The sequence below is a fragment of the Carassius auratus genome, chromosome 50 (genome assembly GCF_003368295.1).
Source record: "Carassius auratus strain Wakin chromosome 50, ASM336829v1, whole genome shotgun sequence".
In the NCBI taxonomy this organism is placed as follows: domain Eukaryota; kingdom Metazoa; phylum Chordata; class Actinopteri; order Cypriniformes; family Cyprinidae; genus Carassius; species Carassius auratus.
The window spans coordinates 8834700-8855238 of NC_039292.1; the positions used below are offsets into that span (position 1 = coordinate 8834700).

The 20539-nt window shown below is 36.3% G+C and overlaps 3 protein-coding genes and 1 long non-coding RNA gene across 6 annotated transcripts; 3 read left to right on the forward strand and 1 right to left on the reverse strand.

The window, feature by feature from the left end:
* The first annotated feature begins 716 nt into the window (after positions 1-716).
* Positions 717-1194, forward strand: LOC113066874 (uncharacterized). Of its 2 annotated transcripts, none has more exons than XR_003279229.1 (3): positions 717-807; positions 926-946; positions 1104-1194. It is a non-coding gene; the product is annotated as an uncharacterized LOC113066874 (long non-coding RNA). The 2 variants fall into 2 exon arrangements; XR_003279228.1 differs by having other exon boundaries at positions 1046-1138.
* A 28-nt stretch (positions 1195-1222) lies between these two features.
* LOC113066875 (apoptosis-enhancing nuclease-like) lies at positions 1223-4445 on the forward strand. The gene is given in 5 exon segments (XM_026238966.1): positions 1223-1232; positions 1622-1764; positions 1766-2293; positions 3040-3240; positions 3355-4445. Coding segments are annotated over 4 exon segments (1035 nt in total). The 5' UTR covers positions 1223-1232; positions 1622-1644; the 3' UTR covers positions 3541-4445.
* Positions 4446-8553: 4108 nt separating this feature from the next.
* Positions 8554-12323, forward strand: LOC113066447 (retinaldehyde-binding protein 1-like). Its single transcript, XM_026238335.1, has 8 exons — positions 8554-8759; positions 9086-9122; positions 9549-9677; positions 10062-10266; positions 10363-10541; positions 10968-11126; positions 11466-11576; positions 11647-12323. The coding sequence occupies exons 2-8, from the start codon at positions 9111-9113 to the stop codon at positions 11773-11775; spliced, it is 924 nt and encodes a 307-aa protein (XP_026094120.1). The 5' UTR covers positions 8554-8759; positions 9086-9110; the 3' UTR covers positions 11776-12323.
* Positions 12324-12993: 670 nt separating this feature from the next.
* Positions 12994-20079, reverse strand: LOC113066876 (monoacylglycerol lipase ABHD2-B-like). 2 transcript variants are annotated; one of them, XM_026238968.1, is made up of 11 exons: positions 19927-20079; positions 19541-19660; positions 18779-19011; positions 18391-18566; positions 18001-18168; positions 16335-16518; positions 16143-16235; positions 15340-15441; positions 15186-15255; positions 15009-15093; positions 12994-13702 (listed from the first exon to the last, which is right to left on the reverse strand). In XM_026238968.1, exons 3-11 carry the CDS (start codon positions 18988-18990, stop codon positions 13536-13538), a joined length of 1257 nt encoding a protein of 418 aa, XP_026094753.1. In that variant the 5' UTR covers positions 18991-19011; positions 19541-19660; positions 19927-20079; the 3' UTR covers positions 12994-13535. The 2 variants fall into 2 exon arrangements, with proteins under 2 accessions (XP_026094753.1, XP_026094752.1); XM_026238967.1 differs by having other exon boundaries at positions 12994-13785.
* Positions 20080-20539: the final 460 nt, after the last annotated feature.

Here is a 20539-nt window from a genome sequence, read left to right on the forward strand (position 1 = left end):
GGCTGAAACTAAATTAAATTTGACATTTATTTATTTTAAAATGCTGACTTTTGTTTCACTGTCCTTCCCCATCAGTATGACTCGGTGCACAATAACAATGCACCCTCTGACCTCACGCAGAAAGCAGATGCCACCGACAATAAAAAAGACGTTCATTATTCCAACATTAATTTGAAAAACAAACACCCATCTTCAATCCCCACAGATGAATATCCAACAGACAATACTGACACAGAGACTGTATACTATGCCACTGTAATGTTTCAAATAACAACATTGTTATTGCATTTGGTATGTTATTGTATTTGGTATGTTTAAATGGTATAATTGACTATTGCCCTTGCAGCTGATTTCGTACACTGTGATTTTTCTCATGATCATGTATTACTCCTTTTATCGCAATAAAATAATTACAGTGCAAATCAATATTTGATGTCCATTCATTTGTTTTTTGGTAAGTAGACATGCAATAATAAAATAAAAATAAATAAATAAAAAATTCAAATGTTATATTATTATTAGAAACACCCTTCAGGGTAATGCCTCAGATTTTGATCTCTTTAAGACTTATAATTTTTATATCAGTGTCAAGCACTAAAGTCCAGGTTACCCTGGATTCTCATGTTAGACCAATGAGCTGGCAGGAGTAGGAACACAACCGGTTGGTTGTGCTAAAAAACTGGTTAATCATACATTTAGAGATCAGTATTTGGCCAGCAAAGGCTTGACTTTAAAACAGACATGGTGTTTTTGCACAACCGCTGACCATGAGAACTGTTGTCATGGCCTTGACTATAGCCCTTGTGGGTAAGTAGCCTGCAATGCTGTTTTAAATGTCACCATTTGCATGGATAAAAGTATCATAATTTGCATGTCAGAATTTTATATTAAATTAACATTAAATTAACTTTCTCTGATATTTCAGCAAGTCAGCATGTGAATCTTGGTAAGCAAAGTGGTTAATCCTATTCTACTAGTGTGTTTACCAATGACAAAATAAGATTGTACTATGTGACTTATCTAAAATGCAATTTTGCACTTTTAGTCCCTGAGTTGGCAGGGACTCAGACTTATGTATACAAATATGAGGCTTTGCTCTTCAGTGGTCTTCACCAGGAAGGTCTGGCAAGAGCTGGCATTAAAATCAACAGCAAGGTTTCCATCAGGGCTGTAACTGAGAATACGTTCCTGCTTAAGGTGCCAGAAGATTTTAATGCCACGTGTACGCAGAGGTATGTGCTATTGTGTAAAATTATCAAATTATAACAACGCTAATAAGTGTTTTTGTTTTAATGTTTTACAATGTAACATCATTTAGGTTTGTATTGTTTATTAAACGTGAAATGCGACATTACATTGTTGTTTCATTGCTAAATGCTAGGCAGTGCTAGCTATAATGGTTACAACTTAAACATAGAGCGTTAAATAATTGCCAATTTCAGACCATCTCCTTTCCTTAGATGGAGTATGTAGTCAAATATAGAGTTAAAGTTGTTTATGTGTATTATCTTAGTAACCTGCAAGCTAATTGTTTCATATTGCATCTTGGGTATTATTTGTCACTACTAGGAAGGACACAGATAATGTAACTTGATGTTTGATTGATATCTTTTTTTGACAGATGTAAAACTATGTGGTGACACAATGTCCGCTTCACCTTGGAGATACTCCACCAGCAATGGTGTGGACCAAAATATCTTGTCAGCCACCAACGAAGAAACAAACACCACTTCTCATCAAGCTAAAAGACGAAGGAAAAAGAATAAACTGAAAAAAATCCACAATTGAATTCCACGAAGTGTCATGTGAACAAAAAAGGGGAAGGAAAAGAAAGTCAGTTGAGCTTCTAGTAAACAAGACTGAGTGTGTTAAACATAGAGATGTTTTGGATTCTATGTCTGAACAGTCAAATCATGTGCAATTTAAAAGGCCCAGAATAACCTCTCATACACTGACTGGTGAAGCTGAGTCTGCAGTATCACTCAGTGACAGCTGGGAGGTGGATAGTGGCTTTTCGTCTGAATCCAGCCCTCCCACTAGTGGCAGGAGTTCACCATGCGTGGGAATCGACCACTCTAGGCTTGTAGCTATGGACTGTGAAATGGTCGGGACAGGACCTGGTGGGAAGTGTAATGAAGTGGCACGCTGTAGTATAGTAAATTATTATGGTAGTGTGGTGTATGATAAATATATTTTACCTCGGCATCCGGTCACAGACTACCGCACAAGATGGAGTGGCATTAGGAAACATCATTTACAACAGGCAGTGGCTTTTGAGGATGCTCAGAATGAGGTGAGGCGGCACTATATATAGCTGCACTGTATATACAAGTTCTGTTCGTGTGGATTTATTTGGTCTGCTTTAATTTGATATTGCATAGTAGTTTTTGAACAATAAGGCTTTTTCCCTGCTTGTATAAAGCCAGTAGTACAAATGTTTACATGCCATGCCAATATTTTTTTTGTATATAAAAAAAGCTGAAGCTGTATTTGAAACTGAAGGTTTATTAATATTGATTTAAATAAATGAAATAAGTAAGAAATAATAGTAAGTTTTAAAATATATTAAACTTGTACTAAGTATGGTACAATATTTTACTTTAAAAAAAAAATTTCATTTCTACTTTTAAATAACAAATGATAGCTGTTTATAAAAATAAATTCTGTAATCTATAATATACTCAATGTTTGATTTAGATCAATTAAATTTGTATTTCTATTTTAAATTGTTAAATGTTATACTGTATAATGTTGTTACCTTTTGTGAACAATTTATACCTTAAGTCACTGTTAAAACCTTAAACACTGTATAAAAAAAATATTTAAAAAAATGGATTTTGGATAGAAATTATATTGTTTTTATTTTAAAGTTGTGTGTGTGAGAGAGTGTGTGTGTATGTATGTATGTGTCTGTGTGGAAATACTTAAATTTTTGAAAATGTTGATATCACCATTGTTGAGCTCTGCTTATAAATTGCTACTGTATTTCATAGAATATTGCTGAAATAACAGTGCTTTTTGTCTTTTTTTTTTTTTTAGATTGTTGACATCCTCACAGGGAAAATAATTGTTGGCCATGCCTTATTTAATGACTTCTTGGTTCTTGACATCTCCATCCCACCACATTTGATTAGAGATACCTGTTCCTGCAGGGTGCTGCGAGAGTTGTATGATGACACCATTGGATCCAACGTCTCTTTGAAGAAACTTTCTTGGAAACTTCTCAATAGGACCATACAGGTAAGACACCAGAAAAGGTTGTTTCATGAGATAAAGTAGGAACATCCAGTTTAGTCTATATACCTTTTCTTTTTACCTGCTCCTTGACATTTACATACTGGATATTTCTTTTAGTCTGGTAGAATGGGTCATTGCTCTGTAGAGGATGCTCGTGCTGCCATGGACCTGTACAAGCTGGTAGAGGACCAGTGGGAAAAGGATTCATCCTGTCCCGACCATACTTCAAACTCCAGCAACTCCCTCGAGCACTACATGCAGGACCAGTACTGGCCAGAAAATATAATGGACTGCAGCCCATAAGACCAAGAGTTCTGATAATGATGCCAGCCTCAGTGCTGGGAACCATCTTGTTTAATGTTATTTAAACTTCAAACTTGTTTAAACATGTTAACAGTCAGGAAGACAGTACATGGAAATTTTGTATAACTTTAGCACATTCTTGGAGTTGAAAAGTTTATTTAAATAACTTGAACTTTGACTCTATAAAAAACGATAATGTTTATTAAGGGATTTTACATGAATTTTGAATTTACACAGACTGTGTTTTAGGGAATAACTCCACTGTGAGTTTTCATTCGTATGATCAATGTTATTAAGGTGTAATGTGACACATTATGCTGCTAGTTAGCACTACAGTTCATGCTGTTCATCCAAAAAGAACTGTCACATAAAAAGTTCAAATAAAAAATATAAAAATGCATCACTGGGCAACATTTCTGTAAAAAGTTAATCTCAAGCCAAGCAGGAAATTTGAGTGGCCAATTTGTACATGAGCAATATCTAAGTGAAAACTTTTATGCCCTCATGCAAAATTCCTGATTTACTGTTTTAATGACTGGGCTCAACCAAGAATATTCACTGAACAAGAGTAAATGTGACTGCACCTCAAAGGGATAGTTCACATCAAAATGAAATTAATGTCAGTTATTTACCCTCATGTTGATCCAAAACTGTTATGATTTTTTTCTTCTCCATATGGGGTGAATAAATACTATGGAAGTCAGTGGGTACAGCTTCTCGTTGACTCTGATGGCCTTTTTGAAACCGCTTTGACTTTTCTTTCTTTTCTCGTATAATAGTTGTATTTTCAAGGTGTACATTTTTTTTAACTTTGAATATAGTATTTTGGTTTTTAATAAATTGTAAAGACTATAGTATGATGTGAGCTCAAAATTGGCAGCACATGACAATGAAATTGTGAAATAATGGGTTGCCTTATAATTTGTCCTATAAATGTTGAAACAATTTACCTGCACAATAATGAATCATCAATTGTATTGTCTGTCAACTATGCTTTTACCCAATAGACGTAAAATAAGTCTGAGCAGCTCTGGTAGCACAGAGACAACCATTTGCTGCAATCACTGCTTCAGTAATACAGACCCGCAAATTCAAAGGCTAAATCCTGCTTTAAGGGATTATGGCCACTCCACCAATCAACATATCAGTGGGAAACTTTGCAGTGATGTTTGAGGGTGGATGAGGATAATTCTGGCTGCAAACCACTGGCTGCTTACAAATAAAATTGAATTTGAGGATTGATTTACATTTAGCAGATGTTTTAATCCAAATTAATTTACAAATGAGGACAATAAAAGCAGTCTAAACTAACAAAAGAGCAGTAATATTTAAGTGCACACACACTAAGAAAAACAAGTCAATAGAATGGAAAAAAATAGAAAATTTGAATAGAAAGTGCTAGAGTTAGAGGTTCTAATAAAGATGGAACAGATTTGTTTTTAGTAATTACTTGGAGATGGCTAAGGACTCAGCTGCTTGGATTGAGTTGGGCGGGTCATTCCACCAGGAGGGAACCTTTAATGAAAAAGTGTGAAAGTGATTTTGTGCCGCTTTGAGATGGCACAATAATATGTTGTTCACTTGCAGAACGCAAGCTTCTAGAGGGCACATAACTGAAGTAAGAAAGAAAGTGAAATGACATTCAGCCAAGTATGGTGACCCACACTCAGAATTTGTGCTCTGCATTTAACTCATCCGAAATGCACACACACAGAGCAGTGAACACACACACACACTGTGAGCACACACCCGGAGCAGTGGGCAGCCATTTATGCTGCTGAGCAGTTGGGGGTTCAGTGCCTTGTGGTATTGAAGGTGGAGAGAGAACTGTACATGCACTCCCACCACCCACAATTCCATCCGGCCCGAGACTAGAACTCACAACCCTTCGATTGGGAGTCCAACCCTCTAACCATTAGGCCACGACTTCCCCTACAACTGATTTAGGTAAAGGGGTGCAGAGACAGAGTCGTGGCTTTGTAGGCAAACATAAATTATTTGAATTTAATGCAAGCAGCTACTAGTAGCCATTGCAAATTGATGAACAGATGTGTGACATGCATTCATTAAAGCTCATTAAAGATTAATCTTGCAGTGGCATTTTGGATTAATTGTAGATGTTTGATAGAAGTGGCTGGAAGACCTGCCAAGAGAGCATTGCAATAGTCAAGCCTGGATAGAACAAGGAGATGTGTTGTATGTTTCTAAAAGAAAGGGCCTGATCTTTCTGGCTGTTTTTGAAGGAGATATGGTTGATGAGCCTACTTGGATGGTGAAAGTGACGGGTTTGTTGAAACCACGAGCAGTTCTATTTTAGCTAGGTTGAGTTGAAGGTGATGATCTCTCATCCAACAAGAAATGTCTGTTAGACAAGTTGAGATGTGAGCAGCTATCATCGGGATGGAATGAGAGGTAGAGTTGAGTGTCATCAGCATAGCAGTGATATGAAAAGCTATGTTTCTGAATAATAGTACCTAGTGATGCCATGTAGACAGAGAAGAGAAGTGGTCGAAGAACTGAGCCCTGAGGCACCCCAGTAGCTAGATGTTGCAACTTAGACACCTCACCTCTCCAAGATATTTGAAAGACCTATCTGAGAGGTAAGACTCAAACCACTGGCGTACTGTTCCTGTGATGCCATTTTCCAATAGAGTTAACAAGACAATCTGGTGGTTCACCATATCAAAAGCAGCAGACAGATCCAGCAAAATAAGTACAGAAGATTTGGAAGCCTTTCTTGCCATTCTTAGGGCTTCAGCAATTGAAAGCTAGGCAGTCTTGATCGAATGTCTACTTCTGAAGCCAGACTGGTTGCTGTCCATGAGGTTGTTCTGTGTGAGAAAGACAGAGACTTAATTTGAACTCAACTGATTCAAGTGTTTTTGCAATGAAAAGTAGAAGGGAAACCATCTGTCGTTCTCTAAAAAAGTTGGGTTAAGAGTGGGTTTCTTATGAAGTGGGGTTAAACGAACCTGTTTAAATGTTGAAGGAAAACACCAGTGTGAAATAATGTGTTAACGATGTGAGTGGGCAGGAGAAATGGCTTGAAAAAGATGAGATGGAATAGGATCAAGTGAACAAGTAGTGGGATATTTTGAAAGGATGAGTTTAAGGCCTTCTGCCTCAGAGAGTGGAGGGAAGGATGAAAACAAGTTATGTTTTCTGGTAAGATGTGTTTTACAGTTTGTGGTGTGGCAAATTGTGTACTGATGTTTGTAATTTTATTAATGAAGAATGTGGAAGTTGTCAGCTGTTAGAGCTGATGAAGAAGGGGGAGGAGGAGGACAAAGGAGGGAGGAAAATATTTTAAAGAGCATGTGGGAGTTAGGTGAATTGGTAATTTTGTTGTGATACTATGTCCTTTTAGCAGTGGAGACAAGCAGAGAATGAAGAGAGGAGTGATTGATATAGATTAAGGTCAGTAGGATTTTGTGATTTGCACTATACTCTTTCTGCAGCTCTGAGCTTAAAATGATGCTCGCAGAGAACATAAGATAGCCATTGGGGCAGAAGAGGTGGTACGAGCTGGCCTGGAAGACAAGGGGCAGACATAAGAGTGGAGCAGAAAGTATCAGTAGCATTATAACATCAAAAGATGATAACTGTTCAGGGGAAGGAAGCAAATATGAAAACATAGCAGATAGCTGGGAGAGTGAGTGTAGGTTACATCGAAAAATGACATGACAGTGATTTGAGCACTTTGTGATATAAATGGCCCAAACTCACTATCAATCCTCTACAGCAGGGGTTTCCAAAACCTTTTGATGCCAAGAACCCTCAAATATGATTATAAACTGGCAGGAGACCCTCTTCCCAAATTATAAAGACAGTTATACCTTGAATAAAACAATACAATGAATAAAGGACAAGATGGAAGTACACATTAGCAAATTTGCATTACGTGATTATTGAAATAAACCAAAATATGTTATTAAAGTATTCTATGAGAACTAATTAGCACCTTAATTAACACCTTTTTTTACCCTAAAAAGGTAAAAGAGCAAGCTCTTTTGTAGCATTGTTCTTTAAATGTTAATGAGCTCTGCTGAATCTGCCCCTTTTCCCGAGGCATTCTCACCCTGCGTTCCATTCATGTGAACATAGACGCATTTAGGTAGATTGGGGAATCTACCTTCAAAAACAAAGGTAATCCACTGCATCTTCAGCTGCTCAGATATTGGGAATAAATGATGGCTACTATGTTCAGTATTACATCCAACAACAAAACACCTCAATTGCTTGGGAGTAATTCTCTTGTCTACATCTGCTCCAGCGTAGAAACAAGGGTGGACTGATGACAGTTCCCTCAGGGCAGGTCTAAGGTAAGATGCCAGTCCAGTCTGTGCTGAAACGTTACTGTCAATCAAACTATCGTGAGAGGGGCCTGTATTTGTGACATCACACAGACAGGCATCTGATATCAGCTCGATATGAAAAAGGGGTAAAAAAAATAATGAAGATGAAAAAAAAAAAAAAAACCCCGGGTGGATCTTTATAATTATAGGGTGGTTGTGTACACACACTGCCAACACACATTTCAGTTCAAACAACTTGTAAAAGTGCATGTAGCATCCAATGACCCCTTTAAAAAATTGTAGGCCTACCTATATGTACATACACAGAATTTATGGTAAAAGATGTAATTTCTGATTCGCTATTTATATATAGATTTTATAAAAGGTTTGATGTTTTGCATTGCATTGTCATATCGTCATTTTCTGATTCTAATAAAAATACCTAAAAAATATATTTAGGCATGTGTACACAGCTTTGTGTTCAAGGTCTATTTCCAGACATTGTTCACGTTGCCAGCACATACTAGTTTTCATGGTGTTGGAATCCAGTCAAATCTTACTGGTCAGTAGATATCCGAACCCTCCCTCACATTTAACCTCTAATAACTGTTAATATGTCTGACACACTCTTTCCCTTCAACTCCTCATTTTATTTATTTATTTTTAATCACACAGTGTGTTTGGGGTCAGGGAAGGTTCCTCTTGATTAAAATATGAGAGTCATGATGCTATTGGCTGCAGGCTATTGGTCAATGTTCTCTTTGCTCCTTTTCTCAATGTTTTCAACTGATTAACATCAAATCTGCTCTGTATAATCCTATATGACGTTGTTAATCCATCACAGGTCACACTACAAATTATTGCAGCCGTCTGTTCTGCACCTCACTCAGTTCTGTTGGCTAGAGCAGCACCGCATTGTGTCAGGTAAGTGTTGTTTTCTAGGACAGAGCATGGGATTTGTTTTGTCATTTTGAATGCAAGTTGCTCATGAAATTAAGAGAATCAATTTTTTGGAAAACCCCTGCTTTCAGAGATTGTTTCTAAATAAATTAATATTTAGACAACCTGTTTTGAATTTAAAATGACAGATTATTTTAGATCATCAAACTAGTGAGAGTATGACTTGAATACTAATGATACCATGTTTTACCAAGTCACTCAACTTCCAATGGTTAAGTCTTTATGTCATAAAAATACTTTTTGTTGGAGAGGAAGAATTTTCCTTATGATCAATCGCTCTCTCTTCACAGAACGTTGCACTGAGCATCTGAAGCAATGGCTGTTGTTGTAAGTATTTTTTTTTCTTTATAAGCTACAAAACCTCATTCAGCTTTGCATTTGCTTACTGACTATAATATGATATCAGAATGAAAGATACATTTCATGTGTAAAATTAGCAAAACACAGTGTTGCCCACTCATGTTCAGTTTTAAGACCCTGTTATGTCACAACATGTGATTTCACTCAGGTTCCTCCAAATCATCACTCATTTGGTGAACAAATGTTTTAAGGTGGTTCTTAGTGTTTAGGGATAGAGCTACATTAGCAGCTTATCCCCAATCTCAGGCCAGGTTTAGGCCTTTCACAATTCACGTGAGTGAGCTTAGCACTGGCCCACACTAGCTTCCATTGATTAAGGCTACTAAACCTAATTGTTTGCTTAAACTCACGATTAAGATGTTTTCACAAGTCTTTCTCCATAACTTTTTATAGAGTGGAACATTCCGGATGGTGTCCGAGGAGGAGCAGGCCCTCAGGGCTAAACTGGAGCACCTCACGGTCAAAGATCACGGGCCGGTGTTCGGACCTTGCGCCCAAATACCTGACCACACGGTGCAGAAGGTGTGAGCACGTTTTTAGAAAGTACAAAATATGCACAATTACACTGAACACAGCACATGGCTAAATATACATGTTCTATAGCTAACTATAGTGCTGTTTGCTAAGTTTAGCATTGCTGTTGCTAAATTTCTACACAAAACATCCTAATCACCAACCAAACACCCTAGCAACAACCTAGCAACTGTACAGCATCACAGTGGCAAGTCTGGCACAAGATTTTGTTGAGAAAATAAAAAAATCCAGTTAATGTTAGAAATTAGCATCTGTTGTCAAGTTAGCATGATTCACTACATATTCTGACTGACAAAAACTCACTAAAGATGTTGCTTTACAAACAAATAGTTCTATTTTTTATAATTATTTTAACTTGTGATGTCTTTGTAGGCTAAAGATGAGCTAAACGAGACCGATGAGAAGCGAGTGTCAGCTGTAAAGGAGCTCAGAGGTATTATCAAAGAGAAGGCGGATTCTGGAGACAACCTTGCTAAAGGTGTTCAGGACACTTTTGGGGACAACCCCGATAGTGTGCTGGTGAGGTTCATCCGTGCTAGGAAATATGAAGTAAACCGGGCCTATGAACTCATGAAGGGTAAATAGTTTTGCCAAAGAGTTGTTATTTGTACATTTGCTGCCACTGGTATGCTTCTTGCCTTGAGATGTTACTATTGGTTTTATTGTCCTGAAGGTTATGTGCGCTTCAGGCGGGATTACCCTGAACTCTTTGAAAACTTGACCCCAGAGGCTGTCCGCAGCACCATTGAGGCCGGTTACCCAGGGATCCTGTCCAGCAGAGATAAATATGGCCGTGTGGTGCTGCTCTTCAACATTGAGAACTGGGATTATGAGGAGATCACTTTTGATGAGGTGATTTTTTTATGTTTTCAGTGATGAGTGAGTGAAGTGACGTGTGGCCAAGTATGGTGACCCATACTCAAATTTGTGCTCTGCATTTAACCCATCCAAGTGAACACACACAGTCATGAACACACACACAGAGCAGTGAGCAGCCATATTGCTGCAGCGCCCGGGGAGCAGTTGGGGCTTCAGTGCCTTGCTCAAGGGTCTCAGTTCCCAATTTATTGAACCGGTAGTAAGTTTGTATATTGATTGGTGTCCTTTTCTCTTTAAAATTTTTTTTTGTATTAATAAAAAAATATATACAATACCGTTCAAAATTTTGCAGGTCTGTATTTTTCTTTTTTCTTTTTTTGTAGAAAATACTACTATTCAGTAAGGATGCATAAAAAAACTAAAAGTCTGTTACATGTATTGATATTGTGTTTGTTCCAGATCCTCAGAGCCTATTGCGTGATCCTGGAGAAGCTTCTGGAAAATGAAGAGACTCAGATCAACGGGTTTTGCATCATTGAAAACTTTAAGGGTTTCACCATGCAGCAGGCCTCTGGAATCAAGCCCACAGAGCTGAAGAAAATGGTGGACATGTTGCAGGTGACATACTGACTTCTATCTTTTAGAAAAATAGCTCTGTATTAGTTCTTAAAGGTGCACTTAGTAATACTCACATACCCAAAAGAGGGTTTTAACACAAAGAACTTCATATGAAATTAATCATGACTAACTGCTAGTGCCCTTCTACAGTGAAAGCAGGAACGAAAACTATTTGCTTTTACGTAATGCTGCAACATGACTGCCTGAACCGTACACACTTTTGGATCTAAACCATAATCTAACCATTAGTTAGTTGGCGTATCAACCTTCATAGTCTATTAATCTATTAATAACATAAATGTCCAGATTTGAATTGTTGCTGCTTCTTGTGTATGGCAGGATTCTTTCCCTGCGCGTTTCAAAGCAGTGCACTTTATCCACCAGCCCTGGTACTTCACCACCACCTACAATGTGGTCAAACCCCTGATGAAGAGCAAACTGTTGGAAAGGGTAATTTGTGTTTATTGCAAAGAATATTCATGATGGATGAGAAAGTGATTCTGACTTTCTGTCTTTGAAGGTGTTTGTCCACGGTGATGAGCTGGAGAACTATTTCAAGGAGTTTGATGCTGAAATCCTGCCTTCAGACTTCAATGGGAAAGGCCCCAAATATGACGGAAAGGCCACAGCAACACAACTCTTTGACTGAGCACTTTTAATCTGTCACCGTACAAGGATGCAACAGTATGTTCATTTAGTTGTAATGTATTACAGAATGATCGAACGTGTTTTTGTTTTTTTCTGACAGTGAACCCAGCAGCATAGAGACATTCCCATACCAAACCACCAGCCTCACTGGAAAAGTTTCCAGATTTCATTGAAAAGGAAAGAAACAGATATGATCAGTGAATTAAAATTCTCTTTGACTACTGGAGTGACATTCCTCACTAATCATGGGCAGGTCCCCATTTTCAGATTTACCCCAAAATATAGATATTCTTTTGGAACAGATGGCAGATGACAAGTCCAGACATTTCTGTTGTTTCTCTTGTTAAGAAAGAATGGAAAATTACTCAACCTGTCAATGTTTAAAACATAATTATAAGAATCTATGATGTTTTGAATGGATAACTTTCTATCGAAAGTTAAACTGAGTGCATACATTTCCATTATAACAATTACTGTTTTACTAAATATAGTGCACAATGACAACTTTTCAAAAATTAAAATGACAACTTTGCCATGTATTTCCTGTAAAAGAACACAAATAAAAACCTTTTGGAATGTCTAACATTGTGCTCGGGTGCTACATCTATTTATTTCTAGAAAATAATCTGCACAAATTAAAAATTCAAGGCATTAAAAATAAACAAAAAAACATTAAGGCAGTGAAAAATGCTTAACCTTAAGACAAAATCGATAATCAGCCTCAGGAGGTCAAACTAAATAATATGAGCTGATTTATTTTCTGTTCATTTTATATGGTGTTTGCAAATACGGCAACCTTGTTACCAAAAATGTGGGACATAAAACTTTTTTTTTAACATTAAAACAAGCTTATTATATATATATATATAAATAATAATTAATATAAAATGAAATAATAAAAGTAGTCAAAATACTAAAATAAAAATAAACATGTTAGGATTAGATATTATCTGATTGCAGTTTGATATTAACTTGTTCCAGTTAACATCAAGAAGAGATTTTAACTGATTATTGACATGAAAAAGCTAAACCACTTCCAGAGTGCAATAAAATACTATGTCAATGTTCTTTGGTTTAAAGTTACAATTAAAGGAAATACTTTGACATGTTTATTTATAGTATAACAACAGAGAATGATAGTACGAACCACAGAGAGAGAGTTTTAAAATAAGTCAATAAATCGGAGACAAATAAAAGAATATTGCTACAATTTTTTGCGCTTCCAACTACAGGAAACTATTTATTAAATACATTTACTGAAAATGATTGTGCCACTGAAGTAGTGATAAAATGATACAATTAAAAGTACCATGTTAGTGTCAAGTGTCAATTAAACATAAGGCAACCTTGACAGACCTTTCAAAAGAAAATGAGAACCATTTCAATTTAAGTGCAAACTTTCAAATTATATTGAACTTCAAAAATCATCAATAAATAATTAACAATTTAATCAAAGTTTTAACATCTTGTAAAGGTAATTTGATGAGTTTTTATTTGAGATAGGCTAACATCACAGTGTAGGAAAATCTATGTAAATGACAGCTGGTGAACTTTGGGTTACCATCTCCTCTTGCCAGATATGTTTTTCCGCAAATAAACTTTCCAAATCATTTCACGAATCCCTCAGCACACTTTGTCAGGCTTTGTAACTATACACCACTGACATCTGACGCAATTTACGGTAAGTATAATTTATTACCGTATGTGCTTTCTCTGGAATTCGTTCTTGAAGGCCAGAGCAAACTCTAGTGAGTCAGACCTTTAGAAACCATCATCTAACCTCAACTCAATCGAGAGAACCCCATAAAGCATTATGCTTAGTGTTGCACAAAGCATGATTTCTCCTACTGGCATTGCGGCCTGTGTTTCTCCCATTGGCAGATAGCGTTGGCGTAACTGACTATGACTTTGTCCATCCAGGAAAGAGGCTGAGGAAAGAGAAAAGCGCCTTCAAAGAAGCCGAGATGACCCCCATGTAGTGTCAGTGCAAAGATAACATTTTGTTTCTTTTCTGTGGAGAAACAATACAGATTTTTTTATAGCCATTCATTTTAGATGCATGTTTTTGATTTATTTAAAAGAACCAACTCATAAAAGCCATTGTGATAGGAACTGGACTTGCTGCACTGAATGTTTTTCACTACAAAGATTCATCCAAGAGTCCAACTACACTGGCCGTTTTCTATGTTTTTTGATTCAATAAAAAGAACAGACTCATGAAAGTAATTTTTTCAGAAACTGGACAATATGCGTGTTATCATGAATTTAAGGAACACTCATTACACAATATGCTTTTGATTTTATAAAGAAATGTCTACACTGGCAGCAGGAAATGCTTTTGATTCACTAGAAACAAATTGGCTCACAAGAGGCATTCATTCAGGAATCAACTACTAGCTGTGCAGTATAATTTCGATTCAAAAGCATTTGTTCAGGAATCAGACTACATTGGTTGTTAAATATGCTTTTGATCCACTAAGAAAGAATTGGCTTATAAGAGGCATTTGTTCAAGAACTGACTACACTGGTTGTTAAATATGCTTTTAATTAACTAAAAAGACTTGATTCATGAGAGGCATTTGTAAAGGAATCGAACTACACTGGTTGAGTTTTTAACTGAACCAGATTGAGAATCGTTTTTCTATCGTATTATAAATGCGTCTTATTATCATTATAAATTAACAGCATTAATTATCAATTAGACATATACTCAGAATGCTCATTAATCCATCCAAATTGATATACGAGACTACAAAGACTTCTCTTGTGGCCTCTTTAAAAATGCATCAACTTTGAAGTTCTGTTGAAGGGAAGGAGCTAAAGATCAGGTGACCTATATTTCCTTAGTGCAAGGCAGTTAGGCTCCTTAATAGGGGGTTTGCTGTCGGATCTTTCACCTGAGGCTGAAGGAAGAAGCTGACAGCAGTTATCTGATAAGTAATCACAGAGGGTAGGATCAGATGGCCCTAAAAAATTCAGCACAGGTGTCCAATGCAGGATCTTAGACACACAGCGGTGCTGAGAGTCTTAATGGGCGCCTAAAAGCGCTATTAGGCCATACGTGTTGAAGACGTGTGCCCTTTTTTTTTTTACACTCCTTTGGTCTGTCCTTTATGTTTAATGGCTTCTTTTTTGCCTGTTAAAAGCCTTGACACATCCATTAACTCTTCCAAATAAAGATGGATAAAAATGGAAAGTATTAGATAGAATAGCTCAAATCTAATATATAAATACCTGCTAGTGTGCGAGGTATCGTCAGCAGTGACTGGTGGACTAATGGATCATCTGAAGAGTTCATCAAGAAGAGAGGAACACTGATCTGATATAAGAGACGTATACAATTTTGGTTATCAAAAAAAAAAAGTCTAACAATATGACTTAATATAACTGGCTTTCAACAATATTACTTACATTGTGAATATAATGCACACAGCTTTCCTTCTCATAGTACTCCTTTATAGAGTTGTGTCCATGAAACTTCCTAATAGAGACATACATTTTGAAAAGAATCATTATGGCAACTTAAGATGCAGTCAGAATTGTCTCATGAAAGCTTTTAAAGTACCTCATAATGTTGTCATCAATCTGCATGAGTGAAGTGGCCGTATACAGCCGGCTGAGGTCGGCGGGCTCCATTTTGCTAGAGCTCATACCAAATAAACTTGCCCTACAATAAAATAATTGAAATAATTTCTGTGCATTTTATTTCTCTCTGAATCGGCTCTTTTTGTGTGCCAGTGAGTCTGTGCAATGAAATGAGCAAAAGCCTCCAAGCTTATAACATGCATTTAAGCTGAATATCTTCCCTTGTGAGAAACCTGTTGTCTAAAAAAAGAGAGCATGGTTTTACTCCGCAACATCAGTGACGTGTTTAAAATAACTTCCTTTTGTGATCTGATCTGGCTTCACAAAATGAGGCAGAACATATATTCTGTATTGTAATAAAGGCTACATTGATTAGTAATGGATTACAAATATACTTAATAAATAAAATAAAAAAATACTAAATAATTAGGCATACTTATGGCTACCGGTATGAATTGAACAGACATAACATGTGTCTATAATGCTCAATAATGGCTAATTTTGAATAAAAATATGAAAAATAATACTTCGCTGAAAAGAAATTTGGTGTTGACATATGATAATCCATGTTTTTCTATAGTGTTCAGAAGTGTACAGGACATTTTTTTTTTGTTAATTTGTTTTAAAAATCGCATTTGAATCCCAGAGATATAACTGTAATGTTGCATCCCTAGTAGGAATAATAAAAAAAATTGGTTGTCACTGGTTGTCAATCCTACAGTTTAATGGATGCCCTGACTGACCAACTACAATCAGATATGTCACAAAAATAAGGATACTTACCTGTGAGATAGAATGATTTTTTTCATGTTGCCTGCCATGATGAAGTTGTACAGCCTCCTACACTGATCCCACTGTAGAAACGTCTCCTGAGCCCTTAAGACAATCAATTAAAACAGAAAAAAGTAGTAAAAAAAATCACATAAATGATTTGTAATTTTACATTAAGTTCATAAGTTAAAAATACTTTCTCACCTCAGAACATTATATCCCTGACAGACACTGACGCAGCACAGCACTCGCTCCTGATTGGCTAGATTCTCACCCAGGTACTTGCAGGCAATGTTCCCTCCAAGACTGAAGCCCACCACAATGAGCTGTGTTTGTGGGAATGTGTGTTTAATGTAGCCCACCATTGCTGAAAACTCCCAGGTACAACCTTTAACACAGTGTTATATAAACCATAGACAAACATAATTAAAATAAGCATTCAGTGGTTCTTTTACTTTTTCTATATTAATATAACATAAGTTTATTTTAATTATATAAATATAATTAAATTGCATAATAAGAAATTCGAATTAATATAATTATACATTGTAAATTATATGTATATATATATATATATTAGGGGTGTAACGGTTCACAAAATTCACGGTTCGGTTCGATACGATACACTGATGTCACGGTTCGGTTCGGTTCGGTTCGATACGTTTTAGATACAGCAAAATGTAAAAACATCTCAACTTTTCAGAATGCCGCAAGCGCAACGCGGGTCATGTGACAAGAACCAACCAATCAGCTTCATCCTTTCCCGTAACAACGTTGAGAGCTCAGCCAAGATGAAGGATCAGCTGATCATAGTTGTATATGGATTGCAATTTTGAAATAAATTTAGTAGCAGAGCTACTGCAAGCGATTTTTAGAGCTGCAAATCCATTTATCCTTCGCTGAAATTTCCGCGTCTCATGGAGAGAGCACGTCATTGTTGCTTAGCAAAGACAGACGCCTCATGAGCGCTTCTGCCCGAGCGCTTTGGAAAGGAGGAGAAAGACGTGCTTAGCGTTTTCCACGCGTTTTTAGGAGCACCAGACCTGTTGGTTATTGGGGGATCTTCTCATTTCTAGTCTGTTAAACGCATTGGCTATTTTGCAACGAGCCTTCAGCGCGTACTGAGTGAGCGAGCGCCTGCTGAGTAGCCTAACATAAACATATAAGATGGTGTTTTTTTCTTCTTCGGGAGTGTCAGGGGCGTTGCCTGTTACGTTGTTTGGGTTATTGGGCTACCTTGTTGAACGCATATCATTATATTTCTATCTCTCTCTTTTTTTTTTTTTTTTTCAAATATAATTAATTACTCCAACGAACCGTTCGGTATACATAATGCGTACCGCGTACCGAACCGAAAGCGTCGTACCGAACGGTTCAATACGAATACGCGTATCGTTACACCCCTAATATATATATATATATATATATATATATATATATATATATATATATATATATATATATATATATATATATATATGTTATATCACACAAGCATAAAAATTTATTTATCATTTATAATTATAATTCTGTGTTACAATTCTTAATCTAATATTCCCTACATTATGGAGACCAATCTATCTATCTATCTATATATCTTTATATATCTATCTATCTATCTTTATATATATCTATCTATCTATATATCTTTATATATCTATATCTATATCTAGATCTATATATATATATATATATATATATATATATATATATATATATATATATATATATATATATATATATATAAATTTTTTTTTTTTACAAAAGAAAACTCATCTTATTATAAAGAAATTGTAATCAACTGTCTGGTTGTTTTTCACAAGTATACTTGTTTCATATCAAACAAGCATGCATGTCACACATGGCTTACCGTACGTGAACATCCTCGGAGAAGTCAGCTCGATGTTTGGTAGCGCTCCAAGATGGTTGAGAACGGCGCACCTGTAGCCTTGTTTCTGTGAATAATCCACAAAGGTCCGTATATAATGCTTCTCACTATGGTTACCGATCCCAGGACAGATCACCAAGGTGATGTCATCTGTGATGGGACAGAGACAGATAGTGAAAGTAGGAGCATCACATCTTAATCATAAAACAACACTAAGTGGATGAAAATGTCAGGCTGTCAAGGTCTAAAAATGCAAGTAAAAAAGATTATTTGTGTTTAATATTTGAACCATATGATAGCTCCGTGTATATTTTTGGATCAATATTTCCTTTTTGGGGTCAAATATCCCTTTACTGCAAAACCCAAGCTCACCTCCAGTACAGTGGACACCTTGTGGCTCAAACAGGTCAAAAGTGGCAGTGGCTCCATCTGACATGGGCAGGTACTTACGCAGCCCACAAGGTTTAGGGCACTTTACCCTTCCCATCTTCCCATAAAGAGCAGTCTGGAGATGTCCATTCTTCCCCCATAACAAGGGAGGGATGTACCTGGATACATGGGCATGTGGCATAATATTTATAAAGTGTGGCTCAAAAGTAGTATCCAATATTTATTTAAAAAAACATTTATTCCTGGATTCTTCTGGTCATTCTACAGCAAATCGCATCATTTTATTGTATTTCGCCATCTAAAAAAGATGCCATGTGTGAGAAGACTGCAAGGAGGTTGACAAGAAAGCTTTCTAGGCAGAAGCACTCACTCTTTGGTTAGAATGGGGCAAGACTTGAGCAGGTAGCAATTGAGAGGGGTATCTTGACAGGTGATGTCCGGGGCCACCATGGGACACTTCAGGTTCAGGATCCGCACTATGACATACAGCACGGTGGCTACAGCAGCCAGCTTCATGCCATCAAACATGGCAGGCATCTCGGGAGATATGGTCTGGACGTCTGCATCCACTTGGGCACTCATGGTGGATAAGTCTACTAATGGCTGATTTGAGGAAATAATAACAATAATAATAAGAAAATGTATTCATGTTTAACTTATAATAACTTTCAAAGTGTAAACATGAATACATAAATAAGCAGACAGTAGAATATCAAATATTTTAAATATCACTTATACATTATTTTCAGATAAAATGGAATAAGCCTAAGTAAATAAGCATCTCAACATTCTTAAAACTATATGTGTAAAACCTTGCAAATTAATGAATACTGTTGTTTTTTGTAGAAAATATTAGAAATATTTTTCAAACATGGATCCAAAGATTAAATATCTTGAACTTGCCACATGTGTGTTAAACTAAATAATATTCTTTCTTTTTATAATATCAGACATTACTTGTTTTTCCTCTATATATACACACCTGTGCATGCATCTAGTAAAAAAGAGATAAGTACATTTGCACACAATCTAACTTACAAAAAATATGACAAACACATATAAAGATAAGATAAATGACATATACAGCATAGATAAATATTGCACATAGAATGCTAATAACTTTATACCACACCTTAAACTTAAAAAATATGTCTTGGGTTGCAAAAGCAGCTTCCGATTGTCAATGTTCAGTATAGCAGAAAAACAGAGGCTCTTCACTGACCCAGATGTGTCATCATCCAGTCAGAGTAAACTATATCATGCAAGAGTTACAGGGGGTTAATCAGTTTACAGTGACCCTATCCACAGAGTTAAGCATTGTTCTGACAAACAAACTTAGAATATTTTTAATACAATCTCTTCAATATAAAGTTGCTGTTTTACGTGTATTCTGCGCAGGTTATAAGACAATACAGGACGCGTTGAGCAATTAATGCTTTTCTTGTACGCTATTCTATAATATAACTATAAAATAGTATTCTTAGCATGCACAATATTGAAAAAGAAAACAATACGTACCTTTGGTTCACAGTCGTCCAGTGATTCATCTGTGCCGCTGCTCTTGACATCTTCGCTGTACTAAAAGATATCAGACGACTTCAAACAACAGGCAACGCGCCTCGTCATTCACTTTATTTTTGTTTTTATACAGTCTATGCACTACACCCAGCAACTGGAGCGCGTCTTCATTCGTGTCCTCTGATTGGAGTAGAGTCACAATGACGTCAGAGTCGGCGCGCCTTTACTTCCATTGATATTCAGTTGTATCCTGCACTATCACTGTGAGCTAGTATTACAAGAGTGTCAACTTCACTGTCATTCATTAACTGTTACCTGAAGTGAATAAAAAGTATAAATAAATAACACTTAAATTTAAGTATGGATACTGTGATACATTTTTACTAGAGAAGTCATAATATTGGGCCAAAAACATACTTAAGTGAAAGTTTTGAAACAAACAAACAAACACACAAAAAAGCTTTCAATGTGTAAGTTTTATTTTTATAGAACCTTTCCACAAGCTCAAAGAAGCATAAAGCATTACAAATGCGCTTACTTAAATATTTAAAGTAAAAGTAAGCTTTAACTTGGAATGCATGAAGAACTTTTAACATGATCAATCTCATTTGAT

Coding starts and splice junctions, on each gene's coding strand:
- LOC113066447 (XM_026238335.1), top strand. Junction 10,267..10,362: donor GGCCTATGAACTCATGAAGG/GTAAATAGTTTT, acceptor ATTGTCCTGAAG/GTTATGTGCGCTTCAGGCGG. Junction 11,577..11,646: donor AGAGCAAACTGTTGGAAAGG/GTAATTTGTGTT, acceptor CTGTCTTTGAAG/GTGTTTGTCCACGGTGATGA.
- LOC113066876 (XM_026238968.1), bottom strand. CDS start 18,990: ATGAGTGCCCAAGTGGATGCAGACGTCCAGACCATATCTCCCGAGATG. Junction 15,256..15,339: donor ATTGATGACAACATTATGAG/GTACTTTAAAAG, acceptor TGTCTCTATTAG/GAAGTTTCATGGACACAACT. Junction 13,703..15,008: donor GATACCTCGCACACTAGCAG/GTATTTATATAT, acceptor CTCTTTCCTCAG/CCTCTTTCCTGGATGGACAA.